This window comes from Tubulanus polymorphus, chromosome 9 (genome assembly GCF_964204645.1).
Source record: "Tubulanus polymorphus chromosome 9, tnTubPoly1.2, whole genome shotgun sequence".
NCBI lineage: Eukaryota > Metazoa > Nemertea > Palaeonemertea > Tubulaniformes > Tubulanidae > Tubulanus > Tubulanus polymorphus.
In genome coordinates, this window is record NC_134033.1 from 2,102,888 (window position 1) to 2,125,965 (window position 23,078).

The 23,078-nt window shown below is 38.9% G+C and overlaps 4 protein-coding genes across 7 annotated transcripts in view; 1 reads left to right on the forward strand and 3 right to left on the reverse strand.

The window, feature by feature from the left end:
* The window catches only part of LOC141910690 (phospholipid-transporting ATPase IF-like), a 46,372-nt gene extending 37,125 nt beyond the window's left edge, over positions 1-9,247 (reverse strand). For all 4 annotated transcript variants that reach the window (XM_074801415.1, XM_074801416.1, XM_074801413.1 and 1 more), the window contains exons 1-4: positions 9,099-9,247; positions 7,431-7,550; positions 6,413-6,502; positions 4,681-4,869 (exon numbers count right to left, since the gene is read on the reverse strand). In XM_074801415.1, the coding sequence (XP_074657516.1) occupies positions 4,681-4,869; positions 6,413-6,502; positions 7,431-7,550; positions 9,099-9,137 (438 nt within the window). In that variant the 5' untranslated portion in view covers positions 9,138-9,247. The remainder of the gene's footprint in view (positions 1-4,680; positions 4,870-6,412; positions 6,503-7,430; positions 7,551-9,098) is intronic.
* A 729-nt stretch (positions 9,248-9,976) lies between these two features.
* Positions 9,977-13,891, forward strand: LOC141911201 (galactose-3-O-sulfotransferase 3-like). The gene is made up of 4 exons (XM_074802183.1): positions 9,977-10,062; positions 11,516-11,563; positions 11,847-11,969; positions 12,817-13,891. Exons 3-4 carry the CDS (start codon positions 11,896-11,898, stop codon positions 13,889-13,891), a joined length of 1,149 nt encoding a protein of 382 aa, XP_074658284.1. The 5' UTR covers positions 9,977-10,062; positions 11,516-11,563; positions 11,847-11,895.
* A 3,912-nt stretch (positions 13,892-17,803) lies between these two features.
* On the reverse strand, positions 17,804-19,282 carry LOC141911308 (transmembrane protein 254-like). Its single transcript, XM_074802300.1, has 4 exons — positions 19,187-19,282; positions 18,778-18,881; positions 18,396-18,455; positions 17,804-18,025 (listed from the first exon to the last, which is right to left on the reverse strand). Exons 1-4 carry the CDS (start codon positions 19,271-19,273, stop codon positions 17,878-17,880), a joined length of 399 nt encoding a protein of 132 aa, XP_074658401.1. The 5' UTR covers positions 19,274-19,282; the 3' UTR covers positions 17,804-17,877.
* Positions 19,283-20,202: 920 nt separating this feature from the next.
* LOC141911202 (uncharacterized) lies at positions 20,203-22,295 on the reverse strand. The gene is made up of 4 exons (XM_074802184.1): positions 21,226-22,295; positions 20,915-21,141; positions 20,569-20,728; positions 20,203-20,426 (listed from the first exon to the last, which is right to left on the reverse strand). The coding sequence occupies exons 1-4, from the start codon at positions 22,166-22,168 to the stop codon at positions 20,203-20,205; spliced, it is 1,554 nt and encodes a 517-aa protein (XP_074658285.1). The 5' UTR covers positions 22,169-22,295.
* Positions 22,296-23,078: the final 783 nt, after the last annotated feature.

Sequence of the window (23,078 nt, forward strand, 5' to 3'; positions counted from 1 at the left end):
ACCGGTTCTAAACTGGAACGAACTAAATCTAGAACGTTCTAAATAGCGTAGTGGTCGTGTAATAAAATTTTTTAGAAATAGTTTTTGAACGAGTATGGTACGTGTCAGTAGTGCAGTGGAGTACTGATATATGGCACAGTGCCACCGCCACCAGTATAACAGCACTATACTCTATTCTTATATTCATGTGATCATTCATTAAGTCATAACTTCATTAGATCCCATTATAATATCACTGCGGTATCGTAGCCCCGGTCCGCGATAGAGCCCCGCGCGGGTCACGCGTAGCGTTATACTCGAGAGGTCGGTATGTTAATCATCTCAATTAACGAGCGATTAATTGCCAGATTGATATACGGGAATCCCGCGAATTTGATTTGCACGTAAACGATCTCATTTCAGCCACTTCACGGCGGCTCGTGAACTAGTTCCACTATGGGTCGTTTAAAACGCCCCATAAGCACTTCGGGAGTGTTAAACGATGACAACGCCCCACAGTTTACGGGTCTATAAATAAGCTCTTGTGAGTTAAGATTTGACTCAGTGTTAACTCATTAAAAATGAACTAATCTTAACTCAGAGTTAACTCTTGAGTCTGAAACCCTGTGAGTTGTGAGTTAAGATTTGACTCAGAGTAAGCTCATCGAAAATGAACTAATTTTAAACTCTAACTCATAACTGTGAATCTGGATCCTGAGTTCACAGTTAACTCTAACTCACAACTGTGGATCTGGATCCTGAGTGTTAATTTTGCGAACAAAATTCCGCTCGTGTAGCGTGGAAGGATTTAGCAACACGAATGCATCTAGATTATCGTGTTTCACTTAAAACTACGTTTTAGGACGATAGATCGTTTTCAAACATTCAGCGCGAATTTCATGGAATAATCTACCTTTTAAGCTTCCGGGGCCGGTTCCATAGACAAGACTTAAGACCAAAAGTGGTCTTAAATCTTACGACTGGTCTTAAGCCGGTATTCGAACGGTCTTAAGTCTAAGCCCTCACTATGGAACCAGCCCCTGAACTGTAAAGACATCGACGATTCTAAATCATCTTAAAAAACTTTCGTTTTGAAAGAACACTTTTACTAGTAGTTTAAATGCGTTTTATCGATAGTAAACCGTACCGTCAGCACGGACTATAAATGCCTATCATGATTATCATTATCATTCATTATCACGAACCTACAGCGTCAAAGACAGTCCCGTATCATATATGCTAATTAACTAATTACATATTCGTAATACATTGCCCGATTATAATCAGGCGAACTAACTGATCTGACGCTATTCAACAATTCATGTTTTGCTTCGTCATATTAGTCGTTACAAACTATTATATATATATATATATATATATATATATATATATATATATATATATATATATATATATATATATATATATATATATATATATATATATATATATATATATATATATATCCGCGATAGAAGCGGATTGATTTTTTTTTGGATAGATCTAGCCTCGGAACCTGTGTTCAGGAATAAACCGGCTAAACTATATTTTCTTTTACTTTTGACTCAACAGATCAATACACGTAAGGCAAGAGTTTGCGTTTAGCTGAAAGATCTCTGATCGCCCGTCTGAAGACGGTAGTGTGTTGATCCATGATGTTAGGTTTTGATGCGCTTTGAAGACGTTTTTTTTCAGTCCTTCAGTTTTTTTTTTATAAACACGACAGCAAACTGGTTTTTAAAAAAGATGTGGCGACGCCCATTTCACCGAGAAGCCCCTCGATAATTGAGATATATTTGCTACGGTTTCGAAGAAATATCAATGACGTCTCCATCAGGAATAGCTTTCGTTCGTTCGTATGAGCGCCAGGGAATGGGAGAGGGAGGGGGAGGGGGAGGGAGAGGGAGACGGAGAGAGAGAGGGAGAGAGAGAGAGAGAGGGGGGGAGAGTAGAAATGAGAAGAGATGGAGAGGGCTAAGGCAGGGGTGAGGGAAAAATCAAATACCTTGCAACAGATGCAACGGTTGGAGAGGGGACAGGGGAGACTGAGAGAGAGGAGAGGGAGAGGGAAGGGGAAGAGGGGAGACTAGAGGGGAACAGGAGAGACTAGAGAGGGGGAGAGGAGGGGATAGGGGAGGGAGAGGGAGGAAAAGAGGAGAGACTAGAGGGAGAGGGGAAAAGGGTAAGGAGAGAAAATGATTAGAATGATGAAGCAGGTAAACTATGAAGGTCTGTTTAATAAACAGTTCGTAGGGATCACACGACAACACAAATCATCGATATATCGATCGGTACGAAACTGTTTGATCGTCAATTATAGCGGGTTACAATACACCAGTTACAGCAACAACAGCAGCAGCAGCAGCAGCAGCAGCTACAACTAACTTCAATACCCGCGAGGCTTTATACAAATAAATCTATAGAATCAGCTCTGATCAAAGTGATCGACACACCTTGCAGCAAACCTCACCCTCCGGATGAAACGCAACTACGCGATCGGGGGTATTAACCTTTTTCCGTGCTTCCCGGAACGAACATCGGCAGCGACTTTCGTACCTTTGAAGAGAATACATAACCAGAGGGGATCCTCGAGTACGGGGCCCCGCTATGCGGTGTACAATCCATCCGGATCCAACCACATTTAAATACAGTCTTAAATGCGCATAACAACCCTTTCAGTGCCATGTACCCCACTATGCGGTGTATAATCAACTGTTGCATCTACCCCGCAGTGCGGTGTATTCTTTTGATAATCAATTAGTTCAAAAGTTTATCGAAAGGTGGCAGCGCCTGTCAAACGTTTCAACTATCGGTAACTAACATTAGCAATACACCGCACTGTGGGGTAAGCACACTAGATAGTGGTACGCACTGTTTTATACACCGCACTGACGAGTAAATGCACTGAAGTAACATGCTCGTTATTCAATACAACAAGTTAGAATTTTCCAAAATGTTCAAATTATCTTAATATTATTTCAGGCTGTGAAACTCTCAGCACTGAAAGGGTTAAAGGACTCAATCGACGTTTAACTGTCACCTTAAACCGGGGTTAATGGACAGTCCACAAAACCTCTCGTAACATAATCAATAATCCGACTCACATTTCACTATTTCACACAAAGATAAATATTTGAATTCGTTTCCACGGAAACGAGCCACTCCCTCGCCACAGCGCACGTAGTTAACTCGCGAGTTAATAAAGCTAATCATTGGCAGGTGCGACCGGACTGCGAACTGGATCCGAATGAGCGCAATTAAAACTTGGCTGCAGTCAAATTAATCGAAAACGCCTTAATTTGACTCCAAAACTGACAGAAGGTGAATTTATTTGAATCTCCAGCCAAATCATTCGAAAACAAAGTAACGACTCCAGATGAACCGAAATCAAACGAATTTGACTCCAGAGTCAAATGAATTGAAAAAGAACTAATTTGACTCCAGAGTCATCAAATTATTTGAAAAAGAGCTAATTTGACTCCAAAATCATATTAATTGAAAAAGAACTAATCGAAAAAGAACTAATTTGACTCCAGAGTCAAATCAATTGGAAAACAACTACCTTGACTCTAGAGTCAAGAGTCAAGTTTGAATGAGTCCGGTCAACACGAGACCGCCGATTCTGGGCTCACGAATAAACGAAGACCGATCAAGAATTCGAGAAATTTCACGATGGCGTTGACTTCGAGTCAATATCGGAGTAGAGCTGTTTAGATAAGGTGTTAATCGTTTATTTTGAAATACACAACCGACTGTAAGCGATATCTTTAGACGAAATTAAAAAGAAAAAAACTCTTAAACCGGTTTTCTCTTTTGTCGAAATATTCCCGCGCATATTTTCGGAAAACTTAATCGGGAAAAATAACCGGCGACCGAGCGCGAATAAAAGTCAAATATTTGTTCCATATTCAAAGCTCATCAAATACATATGTTCTATATTTAATTGTCGTGCGGTTATATAGGTTTGATATTGATTTTAGACGAGGGACCTCGGACATTGGAAGCTCTTTGTGTCATTATTGTACGCTAGTTTCGTTCAAACAAAGCGTAATATTACAACACTGGGATCTGTTACAACACTGAGATCTGTTACGGTTAACATTTAAAATTCAAATCATCGACAGTTTAATGAATTTTAATTTGAAGTTCTATGTCAATATTCTAAATCTCAGAGCTAATCCTTAACTCTTAACTCGTTGTGGCTTTAATGCAAATTGGTCTTTCTTAAATCTACACTGAAGATTGTTCTAAATAAAAACCGATAAATGGCTACTGTACTTGCCTTAAAGATTTAAGACCACTTGTGGACGTAAGACCAGTCTAAGCGCATTTTGCTTCTATAGCCGATCCAACAACTTAAGACCAGTCTAAGCTCATTTTAGTTCTATAACCATTCTAGCAGATTGAGACCAGTCTAAGCTCATTTTAGTTCTATAGCCAATCTAACAACTTGAGACCGGTCTTAGCTCATTTTGGTTCTATAACCAATCTAACAACTTAAGACCAGTCTAAGCTCATTTTGGTTCTATAACCAATCTAACAACTTAAGACCAGTCTAAGCTCATTTTGGTTCTATAACCAATCTAACAACTTAAGACCAGTCTAAGCTCATTTTGGTTCTATAACCAATCTAACAGCTTAAGACCAGTCTAAGCTCATTCGAAAACGATTTTTTAAAATGGAAACTTAAATTTCAAATACCTTGATGTCTTCTGATTTGATCTGTTCGATTTTTCCGTTGCGCAACACGTACGCCGGGCGTCGGTTGACGTCGTTGTCGGCTTTGTGACGCAACCAATCCTCGTAACCCTGTTTGATGGCGGTCACCGAGATCACGAATATCAACGGCAAAATACTGGTCGCCGGCGACACCGGCGTGTCGATAGTCAACTGAAAAAAAAAAACATTTGAATTTTGAAATAACTGAAAAAATATTCGAATTTTGAATTTCTAAGGTGTGTCAATAGTTAACTGAAAAAAGCTCATTTGAAATTTGAATTTCTAAAGCATGTCGACAGTTAACTGAAAAAGCTCATTTGAATTTTGAATTTCTAAGGCATGTCGACAGTTAACTGAAAAAGCTCATTTGAATTTTGAATTTCTAAGGCGTGTCGATAGTTAACTGAAAAAAGCTCATTTGAAATTTGAATTTCTAAGGCATGTCGACAGTTAACTGAAAAAAGCTCATTTGAAATTTGAATTTCTAAAGCATGTCGACAGTTAACTGAAAAAGCTCATTTAAATTTTGAATTTCTAAGGCGTGTCGACAGTTAACTGAAAAAGCTCATTTGAATTTTGAATTTCTAAGGCGTGTCGATAGTTAACTGAAAAAAGCTCATTTGAAATTTGAATTTCTAAGGCATGTCGACAGTTAACTGAAAAAAGCTCATTTGAATTTTGAATTTCTAAGGCGTGTCGATAGTCAACTGAAAAAAGCTCATTTGAAATTTGAATTTCTAAGGCGTGTCGATAGTTAACTGAAAAAAGCTCATTTGAAATTTGAATTTCTAAGGCGTGTCGATAGTTAACTGAAAAAAGCTCATTTGAAATTTGAATTTCTAAGGCGTGTCGATAGTTAACTGAAAAAAGCTCATTTGAAATTTGAATTTCTAAGGCGTGTCGATAGTTAACTGAAAAAAGCTCATTTGAAATTTGAATTTCTAAGGCATGTCTATAGTTAACTGAAAAAAACTCACTTGAAATTTGAATTTCTAAAGCATGTCAACAGTTAACTGAAAAAAGCTCATTTGAAATTTGAATTTCTAAGGCATGTCTATAGTTAACTGAAAAAAACTCACTTGAAATTTGAATTTCTAAAGCATGTCAACAGTTAACTGAAAAAGCTCATTTGAAATTTGAATTTCTAAGGCATGTCTATAGTTAACTGAGAAAAATAATAAATTTGAATTTTGAAATAACTGACTTGCACCCGGTGATAAGGCACTGAAAAAATACATTTGAATTTTGAATTTCTAAGGCGTGTCAATAGTTACTGAAAAAAAAACTACTTCAAATTTGAATTTCTAAGACATGCCCATAGTTAACTGAAAAACTCATTTGAATTTTGAATTGCTAAGGCGTGTCGATAGTCAACTGAAAAAAGCTGATTTGAATTTCTAAGGCATGTCGACATTCACCTCAAAGGCATATCAATTGTCAATTGAAAATCAAATCTTTTTGGAAAATTGTGGAAAAACCAAATTTTTACTTTGCCATAAAAAATGTTTTTTTTTTAGATTCTAAAATTATTACAATTTCTAAGGCTGTTGTCCAATCTTGCGGTTACGAATGATCAAAATGGGAAAACCAAGATCCGGATGACATAAAACAAGATAAACAAACTGAACAATCAACCCGCACCCTATTAACATGTAATTCGACACACGTAAACCTCCCGCTGGGAAACGAAGAACGAACTTTTCGCTGTCCTCACCTGAATGATCCCGATGCATAGGAAATAGAAGTTGGCGATTCGTTGAAATTGCTCGAACAGATTTTTCGGCAAGAAATTCCATAACGTGTACTGAAAACGATAAACGACATGATCAGAGAAACTTTTAACGACAATCAGCGACAAACCTGACAACCCCCCCATCCCAGAGACTCACGTAACCTCGTCCCATCCAACCCTAGGTACAGACACGGGTGCGGGTTACAACACTGAGATCTGTTACGGTTAACATTTAGAATTCAAATCATCCACAGTTTAATGAATTTGAAGTTCTATGTCAATATTCTAAATCTCAGAGCCAATCCGCAACTCTTCAATGCAAATTGGTCTTAAATCTACACAGAAAATTGTTCTAAATTAAAACCGATAAATGGCTACTTTACTTGCCTTAAAGATTTAAGACCACTTTTGGATGTAAGACCAGTCTAAGCTCATTTTGGTTCTATAACCAATCTAACAACTTAAGACCAGTCAAAGCTCATTTTAGTTCTATAACCAATCTAACAACTTAAGACCAGTCTAAGCTCATTTTAGTTCTATAACCAATCTAACAACTTAAGACCAGTCTAAGCTCATTTTAGTTCTATAACCAATCTAACAACTTAAGACCAGTCTAAGCTCATTTTAGTTCTATAACCAATCTAACAACTTAAGACCAGTCTAAGCTCATTTTAGTTCTATAACCAATCTAACAACTTAAGACCAGTCTAAGCTCATTTTGGTTCTATAGCCAATCTTACAACTTTAGATCAGGCAAAGTTCATTTTAATTCTAGGCCTATCCAGGGGGTAGCACCAGGGCAACGTGCTACCCTCTAAATTTTCAGTTGGCTGACCCCGAAAATCTTTCCCGTAACAGATTTGGTACCATCTGAGAAAGTCTAAAGGATCCTAATGTGATATCTCTTTGGATGAAACAAGCTGAAATGGCATCTGCAGCAGGGGGGGGCTTATTTTTCAAATTGTTCCTGGAGAAGGGTAACCTTTTGGTTGATACTAACCTTGGAAGAGATGATTTTATTATTGACGTAATGCTCCGGTATATAGACCTCTACGTCGGGTACTGGATGGTTGTTGATATAAACGGTTCGATTCTCGGGACGCGGTGGCGGTCCGCAACCCTGTAACAATCAACAATAATCAACCAGTCATACATAGTTTAGAACAAAATAAATAAATCAGTTTGCTATAAGCCCAGGGCCCAGTTTCGCAAAAAGGTTTAACTCTTAAATCGATTTAATTTCTTCGTTAATTCAGTTTATCTTAAAATCGATTTAGGCCTTAATGGTTTTTGTGAAACTGGGCCCTGGTCGCACTGAGATGGATGGACCCCTCCCGGTAAACGTAGGCGTGGCCGCCCCAAAACGACAAGGAGACGCACCATCACCACTGAACTGTCTTTAATGGTCTTATCTGAGACCAGGTTCAACGCGCAGCTAAGGACCCGTCCAAGTGGAAGAAGTTTGTCACGGTCTTATGTCCCAGAAGGGATATGGAGGATTAAGTAAGTAAGTATAGAACCTGGTTAAGTAAGTTTAGAATTATTTTGGGGGAAAGTTATCGATGGTCCAGCACTGCAACGATATCATGTAGGCACTCGGTGCCATCGGGTTCAAGTCCCAGCAACAGATTATTGAACGCTGCTTTCATCGAATGTCATTTATCGATGATTTGTTTTGTCGATTTATTGCATGTTCGATCTAGATGTATAAATGTTATACGGCGCAATAAGGTCAAGTATCTACGAGTTCTTTTTCAATGAATAATTAAATCAAACTCTGCTGAATCAAATCTTAACTCTTTTACCGGGTCTACAAAAATCCAGTTCACTACAATAATGAGTTCATCATCATCCTGGAACTAAACTGCTCTGAGCTTACTTCAACGGGTAATCCACCTGGGAAGAGCGCATTTGAACTTTATTTCTATGGAAAACTGCGCTATATAAATGACTATTATTATTATTATTATTATTATTATCCTGGGAACCAGGCTCAATCAACAGGCTGATAATTCAATTATCTCCAAGAGCTGGTCGAGTTATCTCCAATGTAAAAATTTTTTTTTTTTTCTTGATAAGTTATATCATCTAATTCTGGAGTCAAAGTCTAAGTAAGCTAGTTATTAGCCATTTTTCTACTCGTCTAAGAGCTAGTAGGTGGCGCTAAGTATTGTGGAGACTAGAGTTAATTAAAAAGGACTTTGTCTTAGTATATGTAGTACACAAGCAAGCGCAACTAAGGGATCATTCATTTATTACCGACGCATAAAATTTGAATTTTTCACCCCCCTCCCCCTCTGTTTGCGAAATTGGCCATTTTTCCATATACATTAAGCATTACAGTACGCAATTGCTCTGACCCCTCCCCCCTCCCCTAATGTGTACGTAATAAATGAATGACCCCAAACCAAAGCCTAACTTGGGTCCCTCGGCCTTTGGCTGGAATTTAGAATTTAAAAATCAAACATTTTAGAAACTAATCTAGAAATTGAAACATTTTGATCCTTGGATGAAGAGTCAGGTGACCTAGGAATCAGTAACTAATTGACTAAGGAGTCATTTCAGGCTACGTGTGCGGGCACGTTTTTCAAATTTTAGTTGATCTGTCAAAATTCAATGTCATCCTTCCTGATTCTGACAGGTATTATCATTTCAGTCGAATACTTACACAAATCTTGCCTATTTTTCTCACTATGTTATTCCCCATATCCGCCTGATCACAAGATAATCCAACTTAATCCACATAATCCCATATTTTCCTTAAAAAACGACCATTAGCCGAATATATTCCCCGTAAATGAACGCGTCGATTCTGATAAACTCCGCATAAACTCCACGAAAACTCAGAACCAGGAAGTAATATCTGTAGTTTAGCGGAATATCGCAAGGTGGCGGCACGTGACGGTAACGGTGCCGGCCGCCACGGGTTACACAACGGACCGCGGACCTGGACGATGACCCGGGTCTGAGCATCGACCCAGGGCGCAGCGGGCCGGTTTGCTGATTTCATTTTGCTCATTCATGGTAATTTTGCTGATATTAATATTTCGAAAATAATATAAAGACTGTACTTAATATTTCAAAAGGTGGAAATGGTTCTGAACTCGAATTGGAAATCTATCCATGGAAATGTTATTATTGCGTTGCTTTAAAGTTAGTGTTACTTTGTAAATTCTGTTTTGTTTTTCTGGGCATTTTGATGTCTACAAATATAAGGGAAATGCACCGAGTATCATCTTTTTTTGACAAAATAAAAGGGCACGCTCAGTCCAAAAATTTGATGAAAGTATCACCAGAAAGAGTCTTGCTCAGGATCTGGTTTTCTCGACTTTCGAACTAAACCTCCCATGCACTCGCCTATAGCCGCCCTGGAAATTAAAAACAAACCGCATGAAAAAAAAAAACCAGAACGAATCAGACACTGAATTGAATACAATGCGATAATCGATTAAATCGATGACAAGCATTGCTTTTGTACAATTGTATGAAGTAACGAATAAAACTGAACTGAGTTGAGGGGTTGATTAGAGACAGTCCCAGCAGCAGCGCGTAAACGTGTTGACCAGCTGCACTATATCGACAAACAGCTCAACGTTGATGACAGACGACACAGTGTGTGCGTGTATGTATAGGTAAGTATATCATATATGCAGTAAGTACTGTTTTTGTATTATGAAAATTTGCATATATTTTTCTGCTGGTTCCAAGTTCCACGGTTCTGAATTAAATTCGGGCTCTTTGCAGAGTTAAACATTGAAAATTAACTGATTTTAACTGTGATTTATGTTTTACTCGTAACTGTGGGCCCGGACCCACGGTAGTAAACTCGTGGAGAAAAGAATGAGAGAGGGGACAGGGAAAGCGAGATGATGGCAGAGAGGAGAGGGTGTGAGCAGAGTGAGACGTGAATAAGGAGAGAGAGAGAAGGGGAGAGGGAGAAAGAGGAGAGAGAAAGGCGAGGATATGGAGGAAGAGGGAAAGATGAAGAGAGGAGAGAGAGAGAGGGACTGGAGCAGGGAGAAAAGGAAGAGAAGTAAAGAGGGAAAGGGCAGAGACATGAGCATGGAAGAAAGATTAGCCCTGGATTTGTGAAGGGACTGTTCCTGAAGAACATCGCGAAAGATTAGAAAAACTGAACGAATTCAAAAGATTAGAAAAATCCGAATTTCATCAAAAGTTAAATTCGAAAATTAAAAGACACGACGGTTTGGACTCTCTCTAGAGACCAGCGTCAGGCGTGACTTGTTAATAGATAAATTACGTTTTCGATGTTTTGAATTAGTTTTAATTCTATACTCAGTGTGTTCGCGTACGGCTGCGGCGTCTGCCCGATGGGAATACTAACAACACAATCATAAAATGTTACACGATTGTTTGCTCATAAAAACCTCGTTGCTTGATTCTATTTAGAATTAAAAATTTATCCGTATCAATTTTGTGCAAACAACTAAAGCAATGACATATCCGATCATTTATGATGCAGATATTGTCATAGAACACTTGACTGCCTCAATTGGTTTTTTTTAAAGTCCCACGATCCTTCAATGAAGAAGTTTCCGCTGCATCAGTTACTAGGCGCCATATTGTTACGGTCCCTCCATGTCTCCTTTTTTGAAAGATGAGTTTTGATTGAATATCAATTAGCTCTGCATGTCGCGGCCCCTTCTTGTTAAAACATAATTTATATGTAGCATCATTATGAAGAAAATGAGATGTAGATTTTTTCTGGCGATTCTTACGTGATTCAATGAAAAGTGAATAAATCGTAAAAATCTTATCACTCTCAGAGAATTTTGTGTAGGAAAAATCGGGGAATTTGTTACTTTGCGGAAAGTGGCGGCACCCTGTATATATACGTCGAGTTGCAGTGTCGTCTGCCGATGATTTCGAATTTCAAAATAACGGTTAAATCGCGTGACAATCTACAATCTGAGAAGTAATGTATATAACGCGTACATAATAACCATCCATAAACGATAATAAATTATTCCGTTTTGACGACGGATTTTTCAACAGCGAAGCATCATCAGCGTCACAGATAGTTCGTGTCCAGGATCGAGTACAATCTAAACCTTGTTTTTGTAGAGACGCGCCGCTGAAAAATATGGAATAATATCAGTGGCGAATTTCCGTGTAAGTATCTCCTTTATTACTCATATATTTCTTTTTTTTTAAATCTTGAAATAGGGATTGACCCGATTATTTATTTAATTCGAAGATTTCGTTAGATTTTCTGATTTGGTGTCACTTACGAACCCACCTGCCGGGAGCGAAACAGGGGGGGGGGGGTTGATTTCTTTTTTAAAGACTGTTTGCGTTGTTATTGCTTTACGTCGTCCGGACCTTGGTTAGCCGAGAATAAACTAACCGCCTAAGACTGCTGAACTGATTTTATTTATTGATGACGATATTTCAGCAAAATTTAGAACTACTCCATCGGCGCATTCGCATCAACGTCAAGAAAAATGCGATTTGGTTTATTGAAACTGACCTTGGTGCTCGTCATGAACTTGCTGGTCCTCGGAATCATCTTATTACGGTAAAAAAAGAAAAAACGTCGGTTCCTTCAATTTGCAATCATCGATTATTCCAGACATTTTTCAGGGCCATATATCTATAGGCCAATACCCGAGATTCTGAAAATTTTAAGCGTTTTATAGATGCATTTCTGGCCAACGCTAGTGAATATAACAAAGGCCACCGAACCATTGGTGTAATCTAAAAAAAGTTTCTTTGACTAAAAATAGTGGAACTCGGGATCTTGCGTGGGTGCGTTCGCAGCCCCTCCACGGGTAAAACGAGAAGAACACATTACCCAGACCACATCGAGTTCAAGCAAAAGCAATTTATTCTTTGTATCACACGAATGAATAAAATTTTACTAACACACAAATTAAAAAAGCAAAACGCCCTAGTCACTAAAAACGAACCAAATCTCTAAAATTTCTACAAAAAAAAATTCTGGAATTTCATAGCTTTTTCACTCTTTCAGATGACACGAAACAAACAATTTTATAGCCATTTTCACAAAACTTTGAAAATAACAATTGAATTATAACAATTTCCATAACTTTTCCAGGTTTATCGGGAATTTATAACACGAAGAAACCCCAACACGTTGACGTACAAGTTCCACAGAGATTTTTGGAAAACGTTCAATAATATAATTGTTCATATGGGTCCAGTTCCACAGTTCTGAGTTAAGATTTGGCTCTGAGTTAACACATCGAAAATGAACTAACTTTAACTAAGAGTTAACTCTAACTCACAAATGTCGAACTGGGCCATGGTGTAAAATCTTCTAGCAGAAGACTGCGTTCAGAAGAATGATTTTCTGTCCTCTTATAAGATTTCTAATGTTAAAGATTTCTTAAAATTATTTTCAGGAGGCGATCCGAGGTGGCACGAGCGAGAAAACGCGTTTACTTCTTGAAGGTGTACGAAAGCGGTTCCACTACAGTCGGCGGTGTGCTGGCCCGATACGCCGACAAGCAAAACCTGAATTTCATTTTTCATAAAATGGATCCGTTGACATACGGCACGTTGATAAGCTGGCCCGGAAGTTGGCTGTTACCGGAAGCTGGTCGGAACGGAGGCGTCGATATTCTAACGTCGCACATCAAATACGACGAGACGAAATTGAAGACGATTTTGCACTCGGACCCGGAGGAAATCTTATCGGTCGCGATCATTGAGAATCCGTGGAGCCAGTTCCTGTCCGCTTTCGAAACGTTCAAAGTTGCCGCAGAAATGCCCGATATTGGCTCGTCGCCGAACCCGGTTCTCGAGTATCTCTCGAATTTCGAAAAACATCGTTCTCGAATAACGGCCGTTGATCGCAGACGACAACATAGACGGGCTGACGGGAAAAGAAATTACGCCGGGCTTCGGAATTTGCTTATCACACAATTCGGCGGTTCGGCCGACTCGGCGGGATTTCCCCTTGAACGGTCTTATTTCAACCGATTCGTCGAATTGATAAATCGAGAATTTTCCCTAGTTATGATTCTAGAGTATTTCTACGAATCGTTAGTGTTATTCAGGCGAATCGCAAATTGGCGATTGGAGGACATTTTATTTCAATCGTTCGCAATCAAAAATAGACGACAAAAACGCGGCGGCCGCGATCGTCTGTGGCCGGTTGCCGAGCAACAACTTGAAAAACGCGCCAAAACGATTCACGATCAATACAGCGCAGACGATTACGAGTTTTATCGTTATTTCAATCGATCGTTTTGGGAGAAAGTTCGCCGAGAAAACGCCGCAGATTTCTACGCAGAGGTCGACTATTTCAGACACGTGAACGAACGGGTTTTGAAGTATTGCGACGAGCCGGAGAGCGACGGTCCGTTTCTGGTTTCGGCGTCGCCGTGGAACCTCGATTTCGAGTTCACCAAATACAAATGCGTCATGTTGAACATGGATATGTTCGATCACATGGAATCAAAACGAAAATATTAATAAAACAGTTTTCATAAATCAAAAACCATTTTTGGGTCGTACACACATCTAAAAAACAAAGAGACACTAGATCTACTACGCTGACCTAGGGGCGGATCAAGGGGATGTCAGGGTGTCCGGACCCCCCTCAAATTTGAAGTGCGCTCAAAAATGTCACCCCAAAACTTTTTGGACCAAGTTTTTCCACCTATGATAGTTTTTTCAACGCATGAAATTACCGAAAGCACCCCCTAAAATGGTGTAGAAGTATCCAGAGTACGGGGGGGGGGGTACGTGATGTTTCGTAAAAAGTGTCCTTCTTCTCATTGGACAAATCCTAGATCCGCCCCTTAGACAAATACTTTGGGCTATAGGCAAGCTTTTTCGAACAAACTTTTTTACAACATAAATGATTACTGTATCGGTTAATTGATATTTTAAACATTTAACAAAATTTTGTAACGAGCTATAAGCGAAGACGATGTAACAAAAAATGTAACAAACTGAGCGATCTGCTTCATAAATAACATACGTAACATGAATATAATGCAATGGCTATTGATATCATAAACATTTCAAACAAAACAAAAAAAAGAAAATAAAATTTCGTTACGAGCTATAAGCAACTTAATAAAGATGTAACAAAAAATATAACATTCGATTCAGTTTTCAGTCAGGGTGACTTTATGAAAGCAATAAATAGCTAATTGTAAAACCGGCAACTTTTTGAATTTAGTTAAGGGTATATATTATAATCCCGTCAAATCATGTGTTAAGCGTAATTGAAAAACGTCGCCGCTGATAAAGGCTCAACACAAGGAAAAACCGGTCGCCTATTCTTTTTCCTTATTCCTGGATGACGAGATTGAAGACGTTTTTATTCGCCGTGGCAACCCCCGACTTCGTCGTTTATGCAATTCAGCAACGCAATAATTTGTTTAAAAGTCTAAAAGCGAATTAAGGTTTATGATCCCTAAAACGCATCACTGATATTTAGTCGTCCAAAAACTGCCACGCGCCGAGAACACCTCCAACAATCATTATCAAATTCATCCCGTCAGCACTGATGGCAGCACTGTTACAATAGTCGAAATTGTTGCAGCAATGGAATGTGGCTGCAAAGCCATCGGGTGAGCTACTAAAATCTTCTTCTGCGTCAACGCAATAGTGACTATTTTCCGTTGGAAAACATCCTCGAAAGTACGTTGATTCATCACGATTGGTAGAACACTATATCCGTGTTGACGCGATGAGGAGAGAATCCCACAATGATAATAAAAAGTCCGAAAATGAAACTTCGAGATAGTAGTTTATTTCAACGTTTCGACTATATCCTAATAGTCATCTTCAGGAACTCCTCAATACGTTGATTCATGATTTAATTTCTGTAATAAAATAGAGAATTTCGTAAAACACTTTGAACTCTGGCTATTGCCGCTTGAAACGGCCTGCAGGGCGGATCCAGCAGCTGTGGATACACGGTAATCCGACGCCTAAACTTCGGTACATGAACGCCATGCCGTAAAACGCAAAATCCTTATGGGAGTTTGGGGGCCCTGTCGCTTAAGATGAATCGAGGGAGAAGCTCTGGGTCTTCAGTTGCTCAAAGGTTTGTTAAAGATAACTGGCGGATAAATACCGTAGTAACGATGAACTTTTAATTGTCACTATATGTCAATTATCCACTGGTTAACTCTAACCAACTTTTGAGCAACTGGGTCTAGTTTCACGAAAAAGTTTAAGCCTAAAACAGTAAAGTTCGAATTGTTGTCCTCATTGAAAACATGAAATAACCAATGGCAATTACACCAAAAATTTGAGTTTAACTTTTTCGTGAAACCGGGCCCAGGCCCCAGAATTTCAATTTATTTCATCCCTTTGAGCGTTTAGATTTGTAGGGTATCTAAGGAATTAAAAGAACCCTATAGCAACCCGTCCGGTCCCTCTTATTGGGCAAGGTCTCGATCCATCCCTGATACTGATACCTACCACGCATGTATAGTTACTGGGACACGTGACACTCATAACGGCATCCTTGTAGAATTGAAGGTCCTCAGGTGAAGGCTTCAAGCCGCCATTATTTTCAGATTTCGTGTACATTCCGCGCATGCAATCCTTCCCAGAAAACACCTTCCCGCTGGTGATTTCACTCTCAGCATCGGCTGCTATCACTCCATCTGAAAACCGAACACGCTTTGATAATGACTAGGGCATCCTTTACCAAAACTCTCGCAGGTGTTTGGATTGGCAGGGGTGTATGCCTACGAACCATAATTTTTGATGATTTGAAAATAATTTCAAATGGTAGGCATGGAAATAAACTGTTGAAATTATTTTAATGGAGTATCTTTTCTCTGATTCAAAGTAGTTAAAATTTGACTACTAAGCCATTCTTCAATAAAGTGTACAATGAATATAAAAAACGATGGTTCATTTAGACTGCAAAGTTTCACTGGTCGTTTTGAGACCAATTTGAGGTATGTGCTCCAAGGATTGAGAGAAATGTCCAAAAAAGATTTACGTCAGACAAAAAATAGACTTCTTACCCCTATAAAGTTTTTCATTATACAAGATTTCACTTTTAGTTGAATACCTTTGATAATTCCAACAAATCTATTAACAATCGCCGGGCTGAATAAATTATATATTTACGCATTGGTTTCTTATGTGATATCGATATAATATTCAATGACAAATACCTAACTAATCAAAGTCCGTTACAACGCCAAAAGTTTTAATGCCAACATTTTTTCAGGGAAGAAATTTGCTCAATCTAACTGTAATTAAATGGAAACACCGTCTATTTTATCTCTAAACTCGTTACGACGCCATTTTTAATGGCATGGAACTAGTGTCAAAATTAGAATAGCATTTTCGTATATACGAGTTATGATAATTCATATGTTTGTACCCTACAACTTTTAAAATCCTGCTTGGTCCAGTTCCACAGTTCCGAGTTAAGATTTAACACTCTGAGTTAACTCATTGAAATGGAACAAACTTTAACTCAGACTTAACGCTAACTGTGGAACTGGGTCCGGATACGCGCCCTGGGTTCATGAACGCTTGATAATTTTTACCAGTGAGAAAATTGCCCTCTGATCGCGTATATTCTCTCCGCGATATCAGACGTTAAAGCTAAATTATTGTTGACAAATACATAGGCCTACACCATCCACACTTACGGTCTTCGGCGAATTTCCTCATTTGAGCCATTATTCCGGAATCGTCCTCTTTATTGTACTCACAAGAGACACAGGTCAAACTTGAAACGGTCGCCCCTAAAAAAATTAAAATTCACAGGGTCATATATGTATGTAATTCAGCACAAAGAGAGTATTACCGGTACTGCATGAAAAAAAGGTTAATGAAAACAGAGTGAATACGGTAGACTCCGTCCCCCTCACAACTCACAAACCCCAGTTAAGTCATACAGCCCGCTGGATGGCTGACTATCACTTTTTCTCCTAATTCAGAAATATACCTGTTTGAAAGTTTACCTTGAACCAATATGACAAGTAAAACTGCCGCAAACATTATCTGTAACTGATCCATCTTGTTATCTTTCGTCGATTTGTATGTATCCTAGCTGTCGTCTGTCACCTGTATAGAACTGATGTCGTCTGTCTTCGAAGAACTACTGTCCCGTCTGCTCACGCGGAGCGGGTACCCCTCACACCTCACACACCGTTTGCGCTTGACAACGAGTTCTTAATCTGCAGGAATCTTGCGCAATTTAAGCTTCAATCAATCCACTTATTTGTCAATTTCAGTGAAACAAAAACTTTGATTTCCTTTCATCAAAATTAATTCCTCCTTGACGCTCAACAAATGTTTCTTGGCAAGAGAGGAAATATGCAGACCATAAACAAATCGTAAAAGAGATTTCAAACAGATTAATTATTCTAAAAATTCATCTATAAATACATCGATACATCATAATTAAATTTCGAGGTCAACGCATCTATACGATAGATGGCGCATTGGTAAAACGAACATAAATTTTCTCATTTCTGTTTCTTGTTGCTAGACGTTACGGTTGAGGTAGCAGACGGTGGCGGTTCGTACGATTTTAAAATTCTCAACGACGGAAATCCGACGATAAAAGTTTGTATTATCCACAAAATTCGACAGCGACGACTTATATTTTTTCTCCTGGAAATGAAAATTAGAAACTGTTAAACAATTACATCTTCACCGCAAAAACCCAGTAGGGGGCGTTTCTTATGCTGGGTCACTGCACGACTGGTCAACAACAAACCACCAAAAATTCAAATCTCTGAATTTTCAAGAAAATAGAATTCCAGGATTTACCAGGATCAGTGAGAACTAAGAAAACAATTGGTTTTCGGAATGAAGTCAACTTTTTAATTCTAGCTGAGCTCATAAAAAATGAAAAATAAATTCTCGCATGCTCGAATTTATTTTTCATTTTTTACTCATTCGACCATTCATTCTTTGATATGAACCCCTATTATCCCTATTACTAATAGCAATTGAGTTGATAAGCAATATTTCAACTCACTTGCATAATACATTTGCATACATGGCTTCACATACATGGGCAATCCAGGCACCAATACATCTGTAAATATAGAATAAATATTAATTGTCAGGGTCCGATTTAAGGAGCAAAGGCCACTCGCACGAGGGCAAGTACATCTGAAATTTCACCAGCCCCTCAAATATCTTCTTGCCCTACACAGGCAGTCCGATTGGCTGAACAATTTTTGGTTCGGTTGGGAAATAAAGCTTTGAGACATGAAAATGCACTAGCCAGAGGCGCCAGTGATTATGACAACCTGCCCTTGTCCCGGGCAATCGGACATGCGCTTAGATCGGAAATCGCTCTTGAAAATTTATTCATTTCGTAAATCAATATTAAAAAGATTGAATTGTATACATACATTAAGCATAAAAGGTATTTGTGGTTGAAATGTAAATAAACGATGAATTCACCGAGCGGCCCGAGGTGCTCGCAGGGAATCAGGTCCAGTCTAAACGGGGCTACCTGTAGTAACACGATAAATAAACATAGACAATAAAACAATGGAACTATAAAAAAAACAATTGAGCAATGTTGAGAATGTGGGTGCTAAAATGAGTCCAGTTAGATTCTATTTGACCCAACACGATAACCCTCTAGACCTTAAACCGTAACCTTTAGATTTTTTCGCAGTTGAAAAAGCCGCCATTTTGTTTTTTGATGTAACAGAAAAACTAGTCTCGTGGCTCGTGAACGACCATCTATCATCTAAGTTATGAAACACGTCAACGCTAACGGAATAAATTCATCGCGTTCATTTCTATACTCACGGTGCATATTGCCATTCCGTATATGATCAGGACGAACCATAGAAGTCCCGGACGTCGAAAAAAATCGAATCCACTGGGCGCCGCCATCTTGGATTTCCCTCGGAAAACGCGGAAGTAGATGACGTCATATTGCTGTATTCGGGCTCAGTCGCGTGCCAGGGATTGGAATCCTGGGACTTCATTTGGCCATGGATAACACCACACGTCGGACTCGTTCAGATAAGTCCGCCGACCGCCAATTCGATATTCCCGAAAGTAGATGACGTCATTTTGGCGGGATTTCCCCGGCATACATGCCGCGTAAAAAATGAAATGTTGTGAAAAATGTATCTTTTCATCGGTCTTTGTATCATTAATGAAATGGGTGCACCTTTACTATCCCTTACACAGCAATTGAGAATATATAAATATGTAACGTATTCTCACTCTCTTACTCAAATGTGGAACTACTTTTTCTGACATTTTATGACATTGACAATGGGGACAGTGACATCGGGTGACATGGGGGACAGTGACATAGAGTGACATCGGGGACAGTGACATAGGGTGACATCGGGGACAGTGACATAGAGTGACATCGGGGACAGTGACATAGAGTGACATCGGGGACAGTGACATAGAGTGACATCGGGTGGGACAGTGACATAGAGTGACATCGGGGACAGTGACATAGAGTGACATCGGGGACAGTGACCTCTCTAGGATACATCTCCGGGGATATTTTTCCAGCTCCGCATCCCTCCCCCCAAAATGGTTGAGTTGCATCCAAGAAAACCATGCAGAAATGTCTAGAAAACAGCCAGCCATATGAGTTTTTAAAAGTGAAAATGTGATAATTATTAATCACTATTAGGACTCAATTATTTATTCCAATCGAATATATTTACATTGAAAAATTTTTCAAAAGTGACAATGTGATAACTATTAATCGCTATTCAAGTAAGTTTCTTATGGTATGAATAAGGTATAATATTATTCACAATGGGGTATAGTATAAATGGGGCCGATAGATGTAATTACAATAGTTCATGCTGGTAATGTTTTGGTAAATGCGTAATAAATTCAGGTAAACAATCCTTTGAGAAATTTTCACTGTAATGCTGAATGTCGATTCCAGAATTGAAAATATCGTCATATTCAGGAAGTTGCACGGTGTCCGGATGCGGTTTCATGAAGAATACTGATCTTCCAAGAATGTAAATTCGGCCGAATCCTCGTTCGGTCAACTGCAGTAATTCGCCTGAAATAAAGTTTCAGTAGTTAGAAACTGATAGTAAAAGAGGATTATGAGGCTCATCGATTATGGCAGCGTCAATGACGGCCCAAAATAACAGCAAAATGAAGCTATAAAACGTTTGACTAGTACTAACAATAATAATTACCTTTAACTTGTTCTGCTAGACAGCTTTTCACAACTCTGTGAATGTTGCGTACAGATGTGACGGGTCCTTGTGACGAAAGCAAAGCCTTCGATATCTTTTGCGGAAATGATGACACGCGAGGCGCGTGTATTGAATCTACAGCATTGTGATGTTCCACTGCCTGTAAATCAAAATGGAAAAAATAATTTAGTGTAACCGGTAGTTATTATTGTCGTAAATGTTTAATAATTTGTGTGGGCAATGAACTTTTTATTAAGACCCATTGAGCAGTAAATTGGTTCTCAGTGATTAGCGCCAATGCATTTTTCGTACGTGATGAAATTAATTTGATTTGGGGAATGCATACCTCGAGAAATATAGCTTTCTGGTGCTGCATTGTTCTGAAAAGTGTTTTCGCAGCTTGCATTTGTTGCATTGGAATAATTTCTGAAATGGTGAATCTATTGTCGGATCTCCTTATGGTGTGCATCATCGCCTCAACGAATATATGCAGTAACGCAGCAAGCCGAAATATGTGCGTCGCATCCTTTGACGATGCCACGTATATATCGCCGTTCTGTTCTTGGTTTTCTTCTGAAATATGAAAATAAACGTAAAAATGAATGCATAGCCTTACGATTAAAGACCATTGGTAAAACCATGGTTTCAGCAACTTACCAATATTTTCGTGGTATCTGCGTTGAAGGTAATCGATGTATTCTTTCCTGATTTCATTAAACAAATTCTCACTTTCATCAGATAATGTGTATGTCACCTTATTGTTCAGGTGTACTTCATACACAGACTGCAGAATGCTTTTGAACCCGTTTTTCAAGGGGGAGTTCATCACTTCGCGATGCGCTCTAACGTTTTCTTCAGGTTGATGCAATTCGGGTTTGCATACACAGAATGTAAATCTGTCTATAAAACCGTCCCCACGACACAATTGCACTAGTTCCATTAAAAGTGGTTCGGCCTGAACCATGACGTTCATCGACATTGATGTTTTATTGAATCCTCTTTGTCCGTTGGATAAAGTTGAAGTATCTCCCCGACCTCCCCACATTTTGCAAAGCAACGCACGTTCAGTTTCGCCATTTTTCTGTTTTATGTTAATAGCTTTGAGGAGTCTACCTCCTTCGTCCGACGTGATAAGTCCATAACCAGAATTTAAAGCCTGGTGTTTCTGTACCCCGGCTACAGAATAAGTCTCCAAAATGAAGTTATTTCCTGCATTTGCATCGGTATAGTAATCCGAAAACGGTTCGATAATCCGCTCGAAACAATTCGATTTGCCACATCCAGGATCACCAACTATCATCATGTAGCTATTCAAAGGACTGATGAACCCGGCATCTTTTGTACTGACACGAGTGTTTGGTCCAGCAATCGACGCAATACACGTTAACAACGTCGGAATTGCAATATCACAGTTGCAATTGTATGCTCTGTCGTATAATTTCAGCAGATCTAGCACATCCGGAGGTAATATTAAATCCCATTGGAATTTGATCTTATATGCACTCTGATATAGTTTGAAGATACTACTTTTAGAAAAACGTTTACTAGCCATGGCGTGGAAAGTAAGGTAACTGTGAACTATTGAACAAATTATGACCATTTTATATGGTCAGTTAGTTATTCAATAATTCATTAACCAATGAAAATGGTTAGGCCTATTTAAGTGCGTCAATGAAACTTGACTATCAACGTATCGGTAAACAATTGCAGAAACAATGACAAATTAGGGTTTTAGTGCTAGTACTTAATTCGATTTGCTTGGGTCAAGATTCTAAACAGGCAACTTTGACAGGAAATAGTCACACCGAAATTAAAGTGGTAATTAGTAATTGAGGTAGGATTTTAAAACTAGTGGTTTTGATAATTACAGGCCCTGTACTAACGGCTGCAGCCCACTAACAAATGTGTTAATGCATGGTATATTGAATACAAGCAATAAAGAAATCGAAATCAATGCATTGTTCAACGAAGCTGAACAAGTACTAGTGGTAATCATATTTCCACATTTGTTTGCGGTTAACCTGTTTACCGTTCATTGTTCCATAATACTTTGTTATCAAAGTTTGGCCAATAGAAATGAGCCGAAATGAAAGGTTATGAACGGTCGAATTAAAAATTGGCTAATATGGAGTTTGGCACTAGGCTCATTTTTGGAACTACAAACATGATTTCGCCAGAAAGTAAAAAATTGAAAAATGATGATAGTTGGACTTGTAGTTATGAGAGAGACGATAAGAAAAAAGTCATCACCTATAAAGAATTAATTGGAACAATCATGAATACAAGACGTGGAACTATTGACTGGTTAATGGATCGTAATCTGATTGCAGCTTCACGTCAGTGTCCGGTTTGTAATGATGAAATGAAATTGTCATTGGACGTCAGCAAAAAATCTGCGAGTGAAGGATGGCGGTGGAGTTGCCGAAAACGTGTTGATAGTGTGTTGCACCAACGGTTTAAGTCGGTTCGAGGCGACAGTTGGTTTTCTAAATCTAACTTAACGTTGTTAA

What these genes read in the sequence shown, in the direction of transcription:
- LOC141911201 (XM_074802183.1), top strand. Translation starts at nt 11,896, where the DNA reads ATGCGATTTGGTTTATTGAAACTGACCTTGGTGCTCGTCATGAACTTG. An exon ending in CTCGGAATCATCTTATTACG is followed by an intron (nt 11,970 to 12,816) that starts GTAAAAAAAGAA and finishes AATTATTTTCAG; the next exon opens with GAGGCGATCCGAGGTGGCAC.
- LOC141911308 (XM_074802300.1), bottom strand. Translation starts at nt 19,273, where the DNA reads ATGGCGGCGCCCAGTGGATTCGATTTTTTTCGACGTCCGGGACTTCTA. An exon ending in ACGGAATGGCAATATGCACC is followed by an intron (nt 18,882 to 19,186) that starts GTGAGTATAGAA and finishes GTGTTACTACAG; the next exon opens with GTAGCCCCGTTTAGACTGGA. An exon ending in TATGCAAATGTATTATGCAA is followed by an intron (nt 18,026 to 18,395) that starts GTGAGTTGAAAT and finishes TTTCATTTCCAG; the next exon opens with GAGAAAAAATATAAGTCGTC.
- LOC141911202 (XM_074802184.1), bottom strand. Translation starts at nt 22,168, where the DNA reads ATGGTCATAATTTGTTCAATAGTTCACAGTTACCTTACTTTCCACGCC. An exon ending in AGAAAGCTATATTTCTCGAG is followed by an intron (nt 20,729 to 20,914) that starts GTATGCATTCCC and finishes TTTGATTTACAG; the next exon opens with GCAGTGGAACATCACAATGC. An exon ending in TCTAGCAGAACAAGTTAAAG is followed by an intron (nt 20,427 to 20,568) that starts GTAATTATTATT and finishes ACTTTATTTCAG; the next exon opens with GCGAATTACTGCAGTTGACC.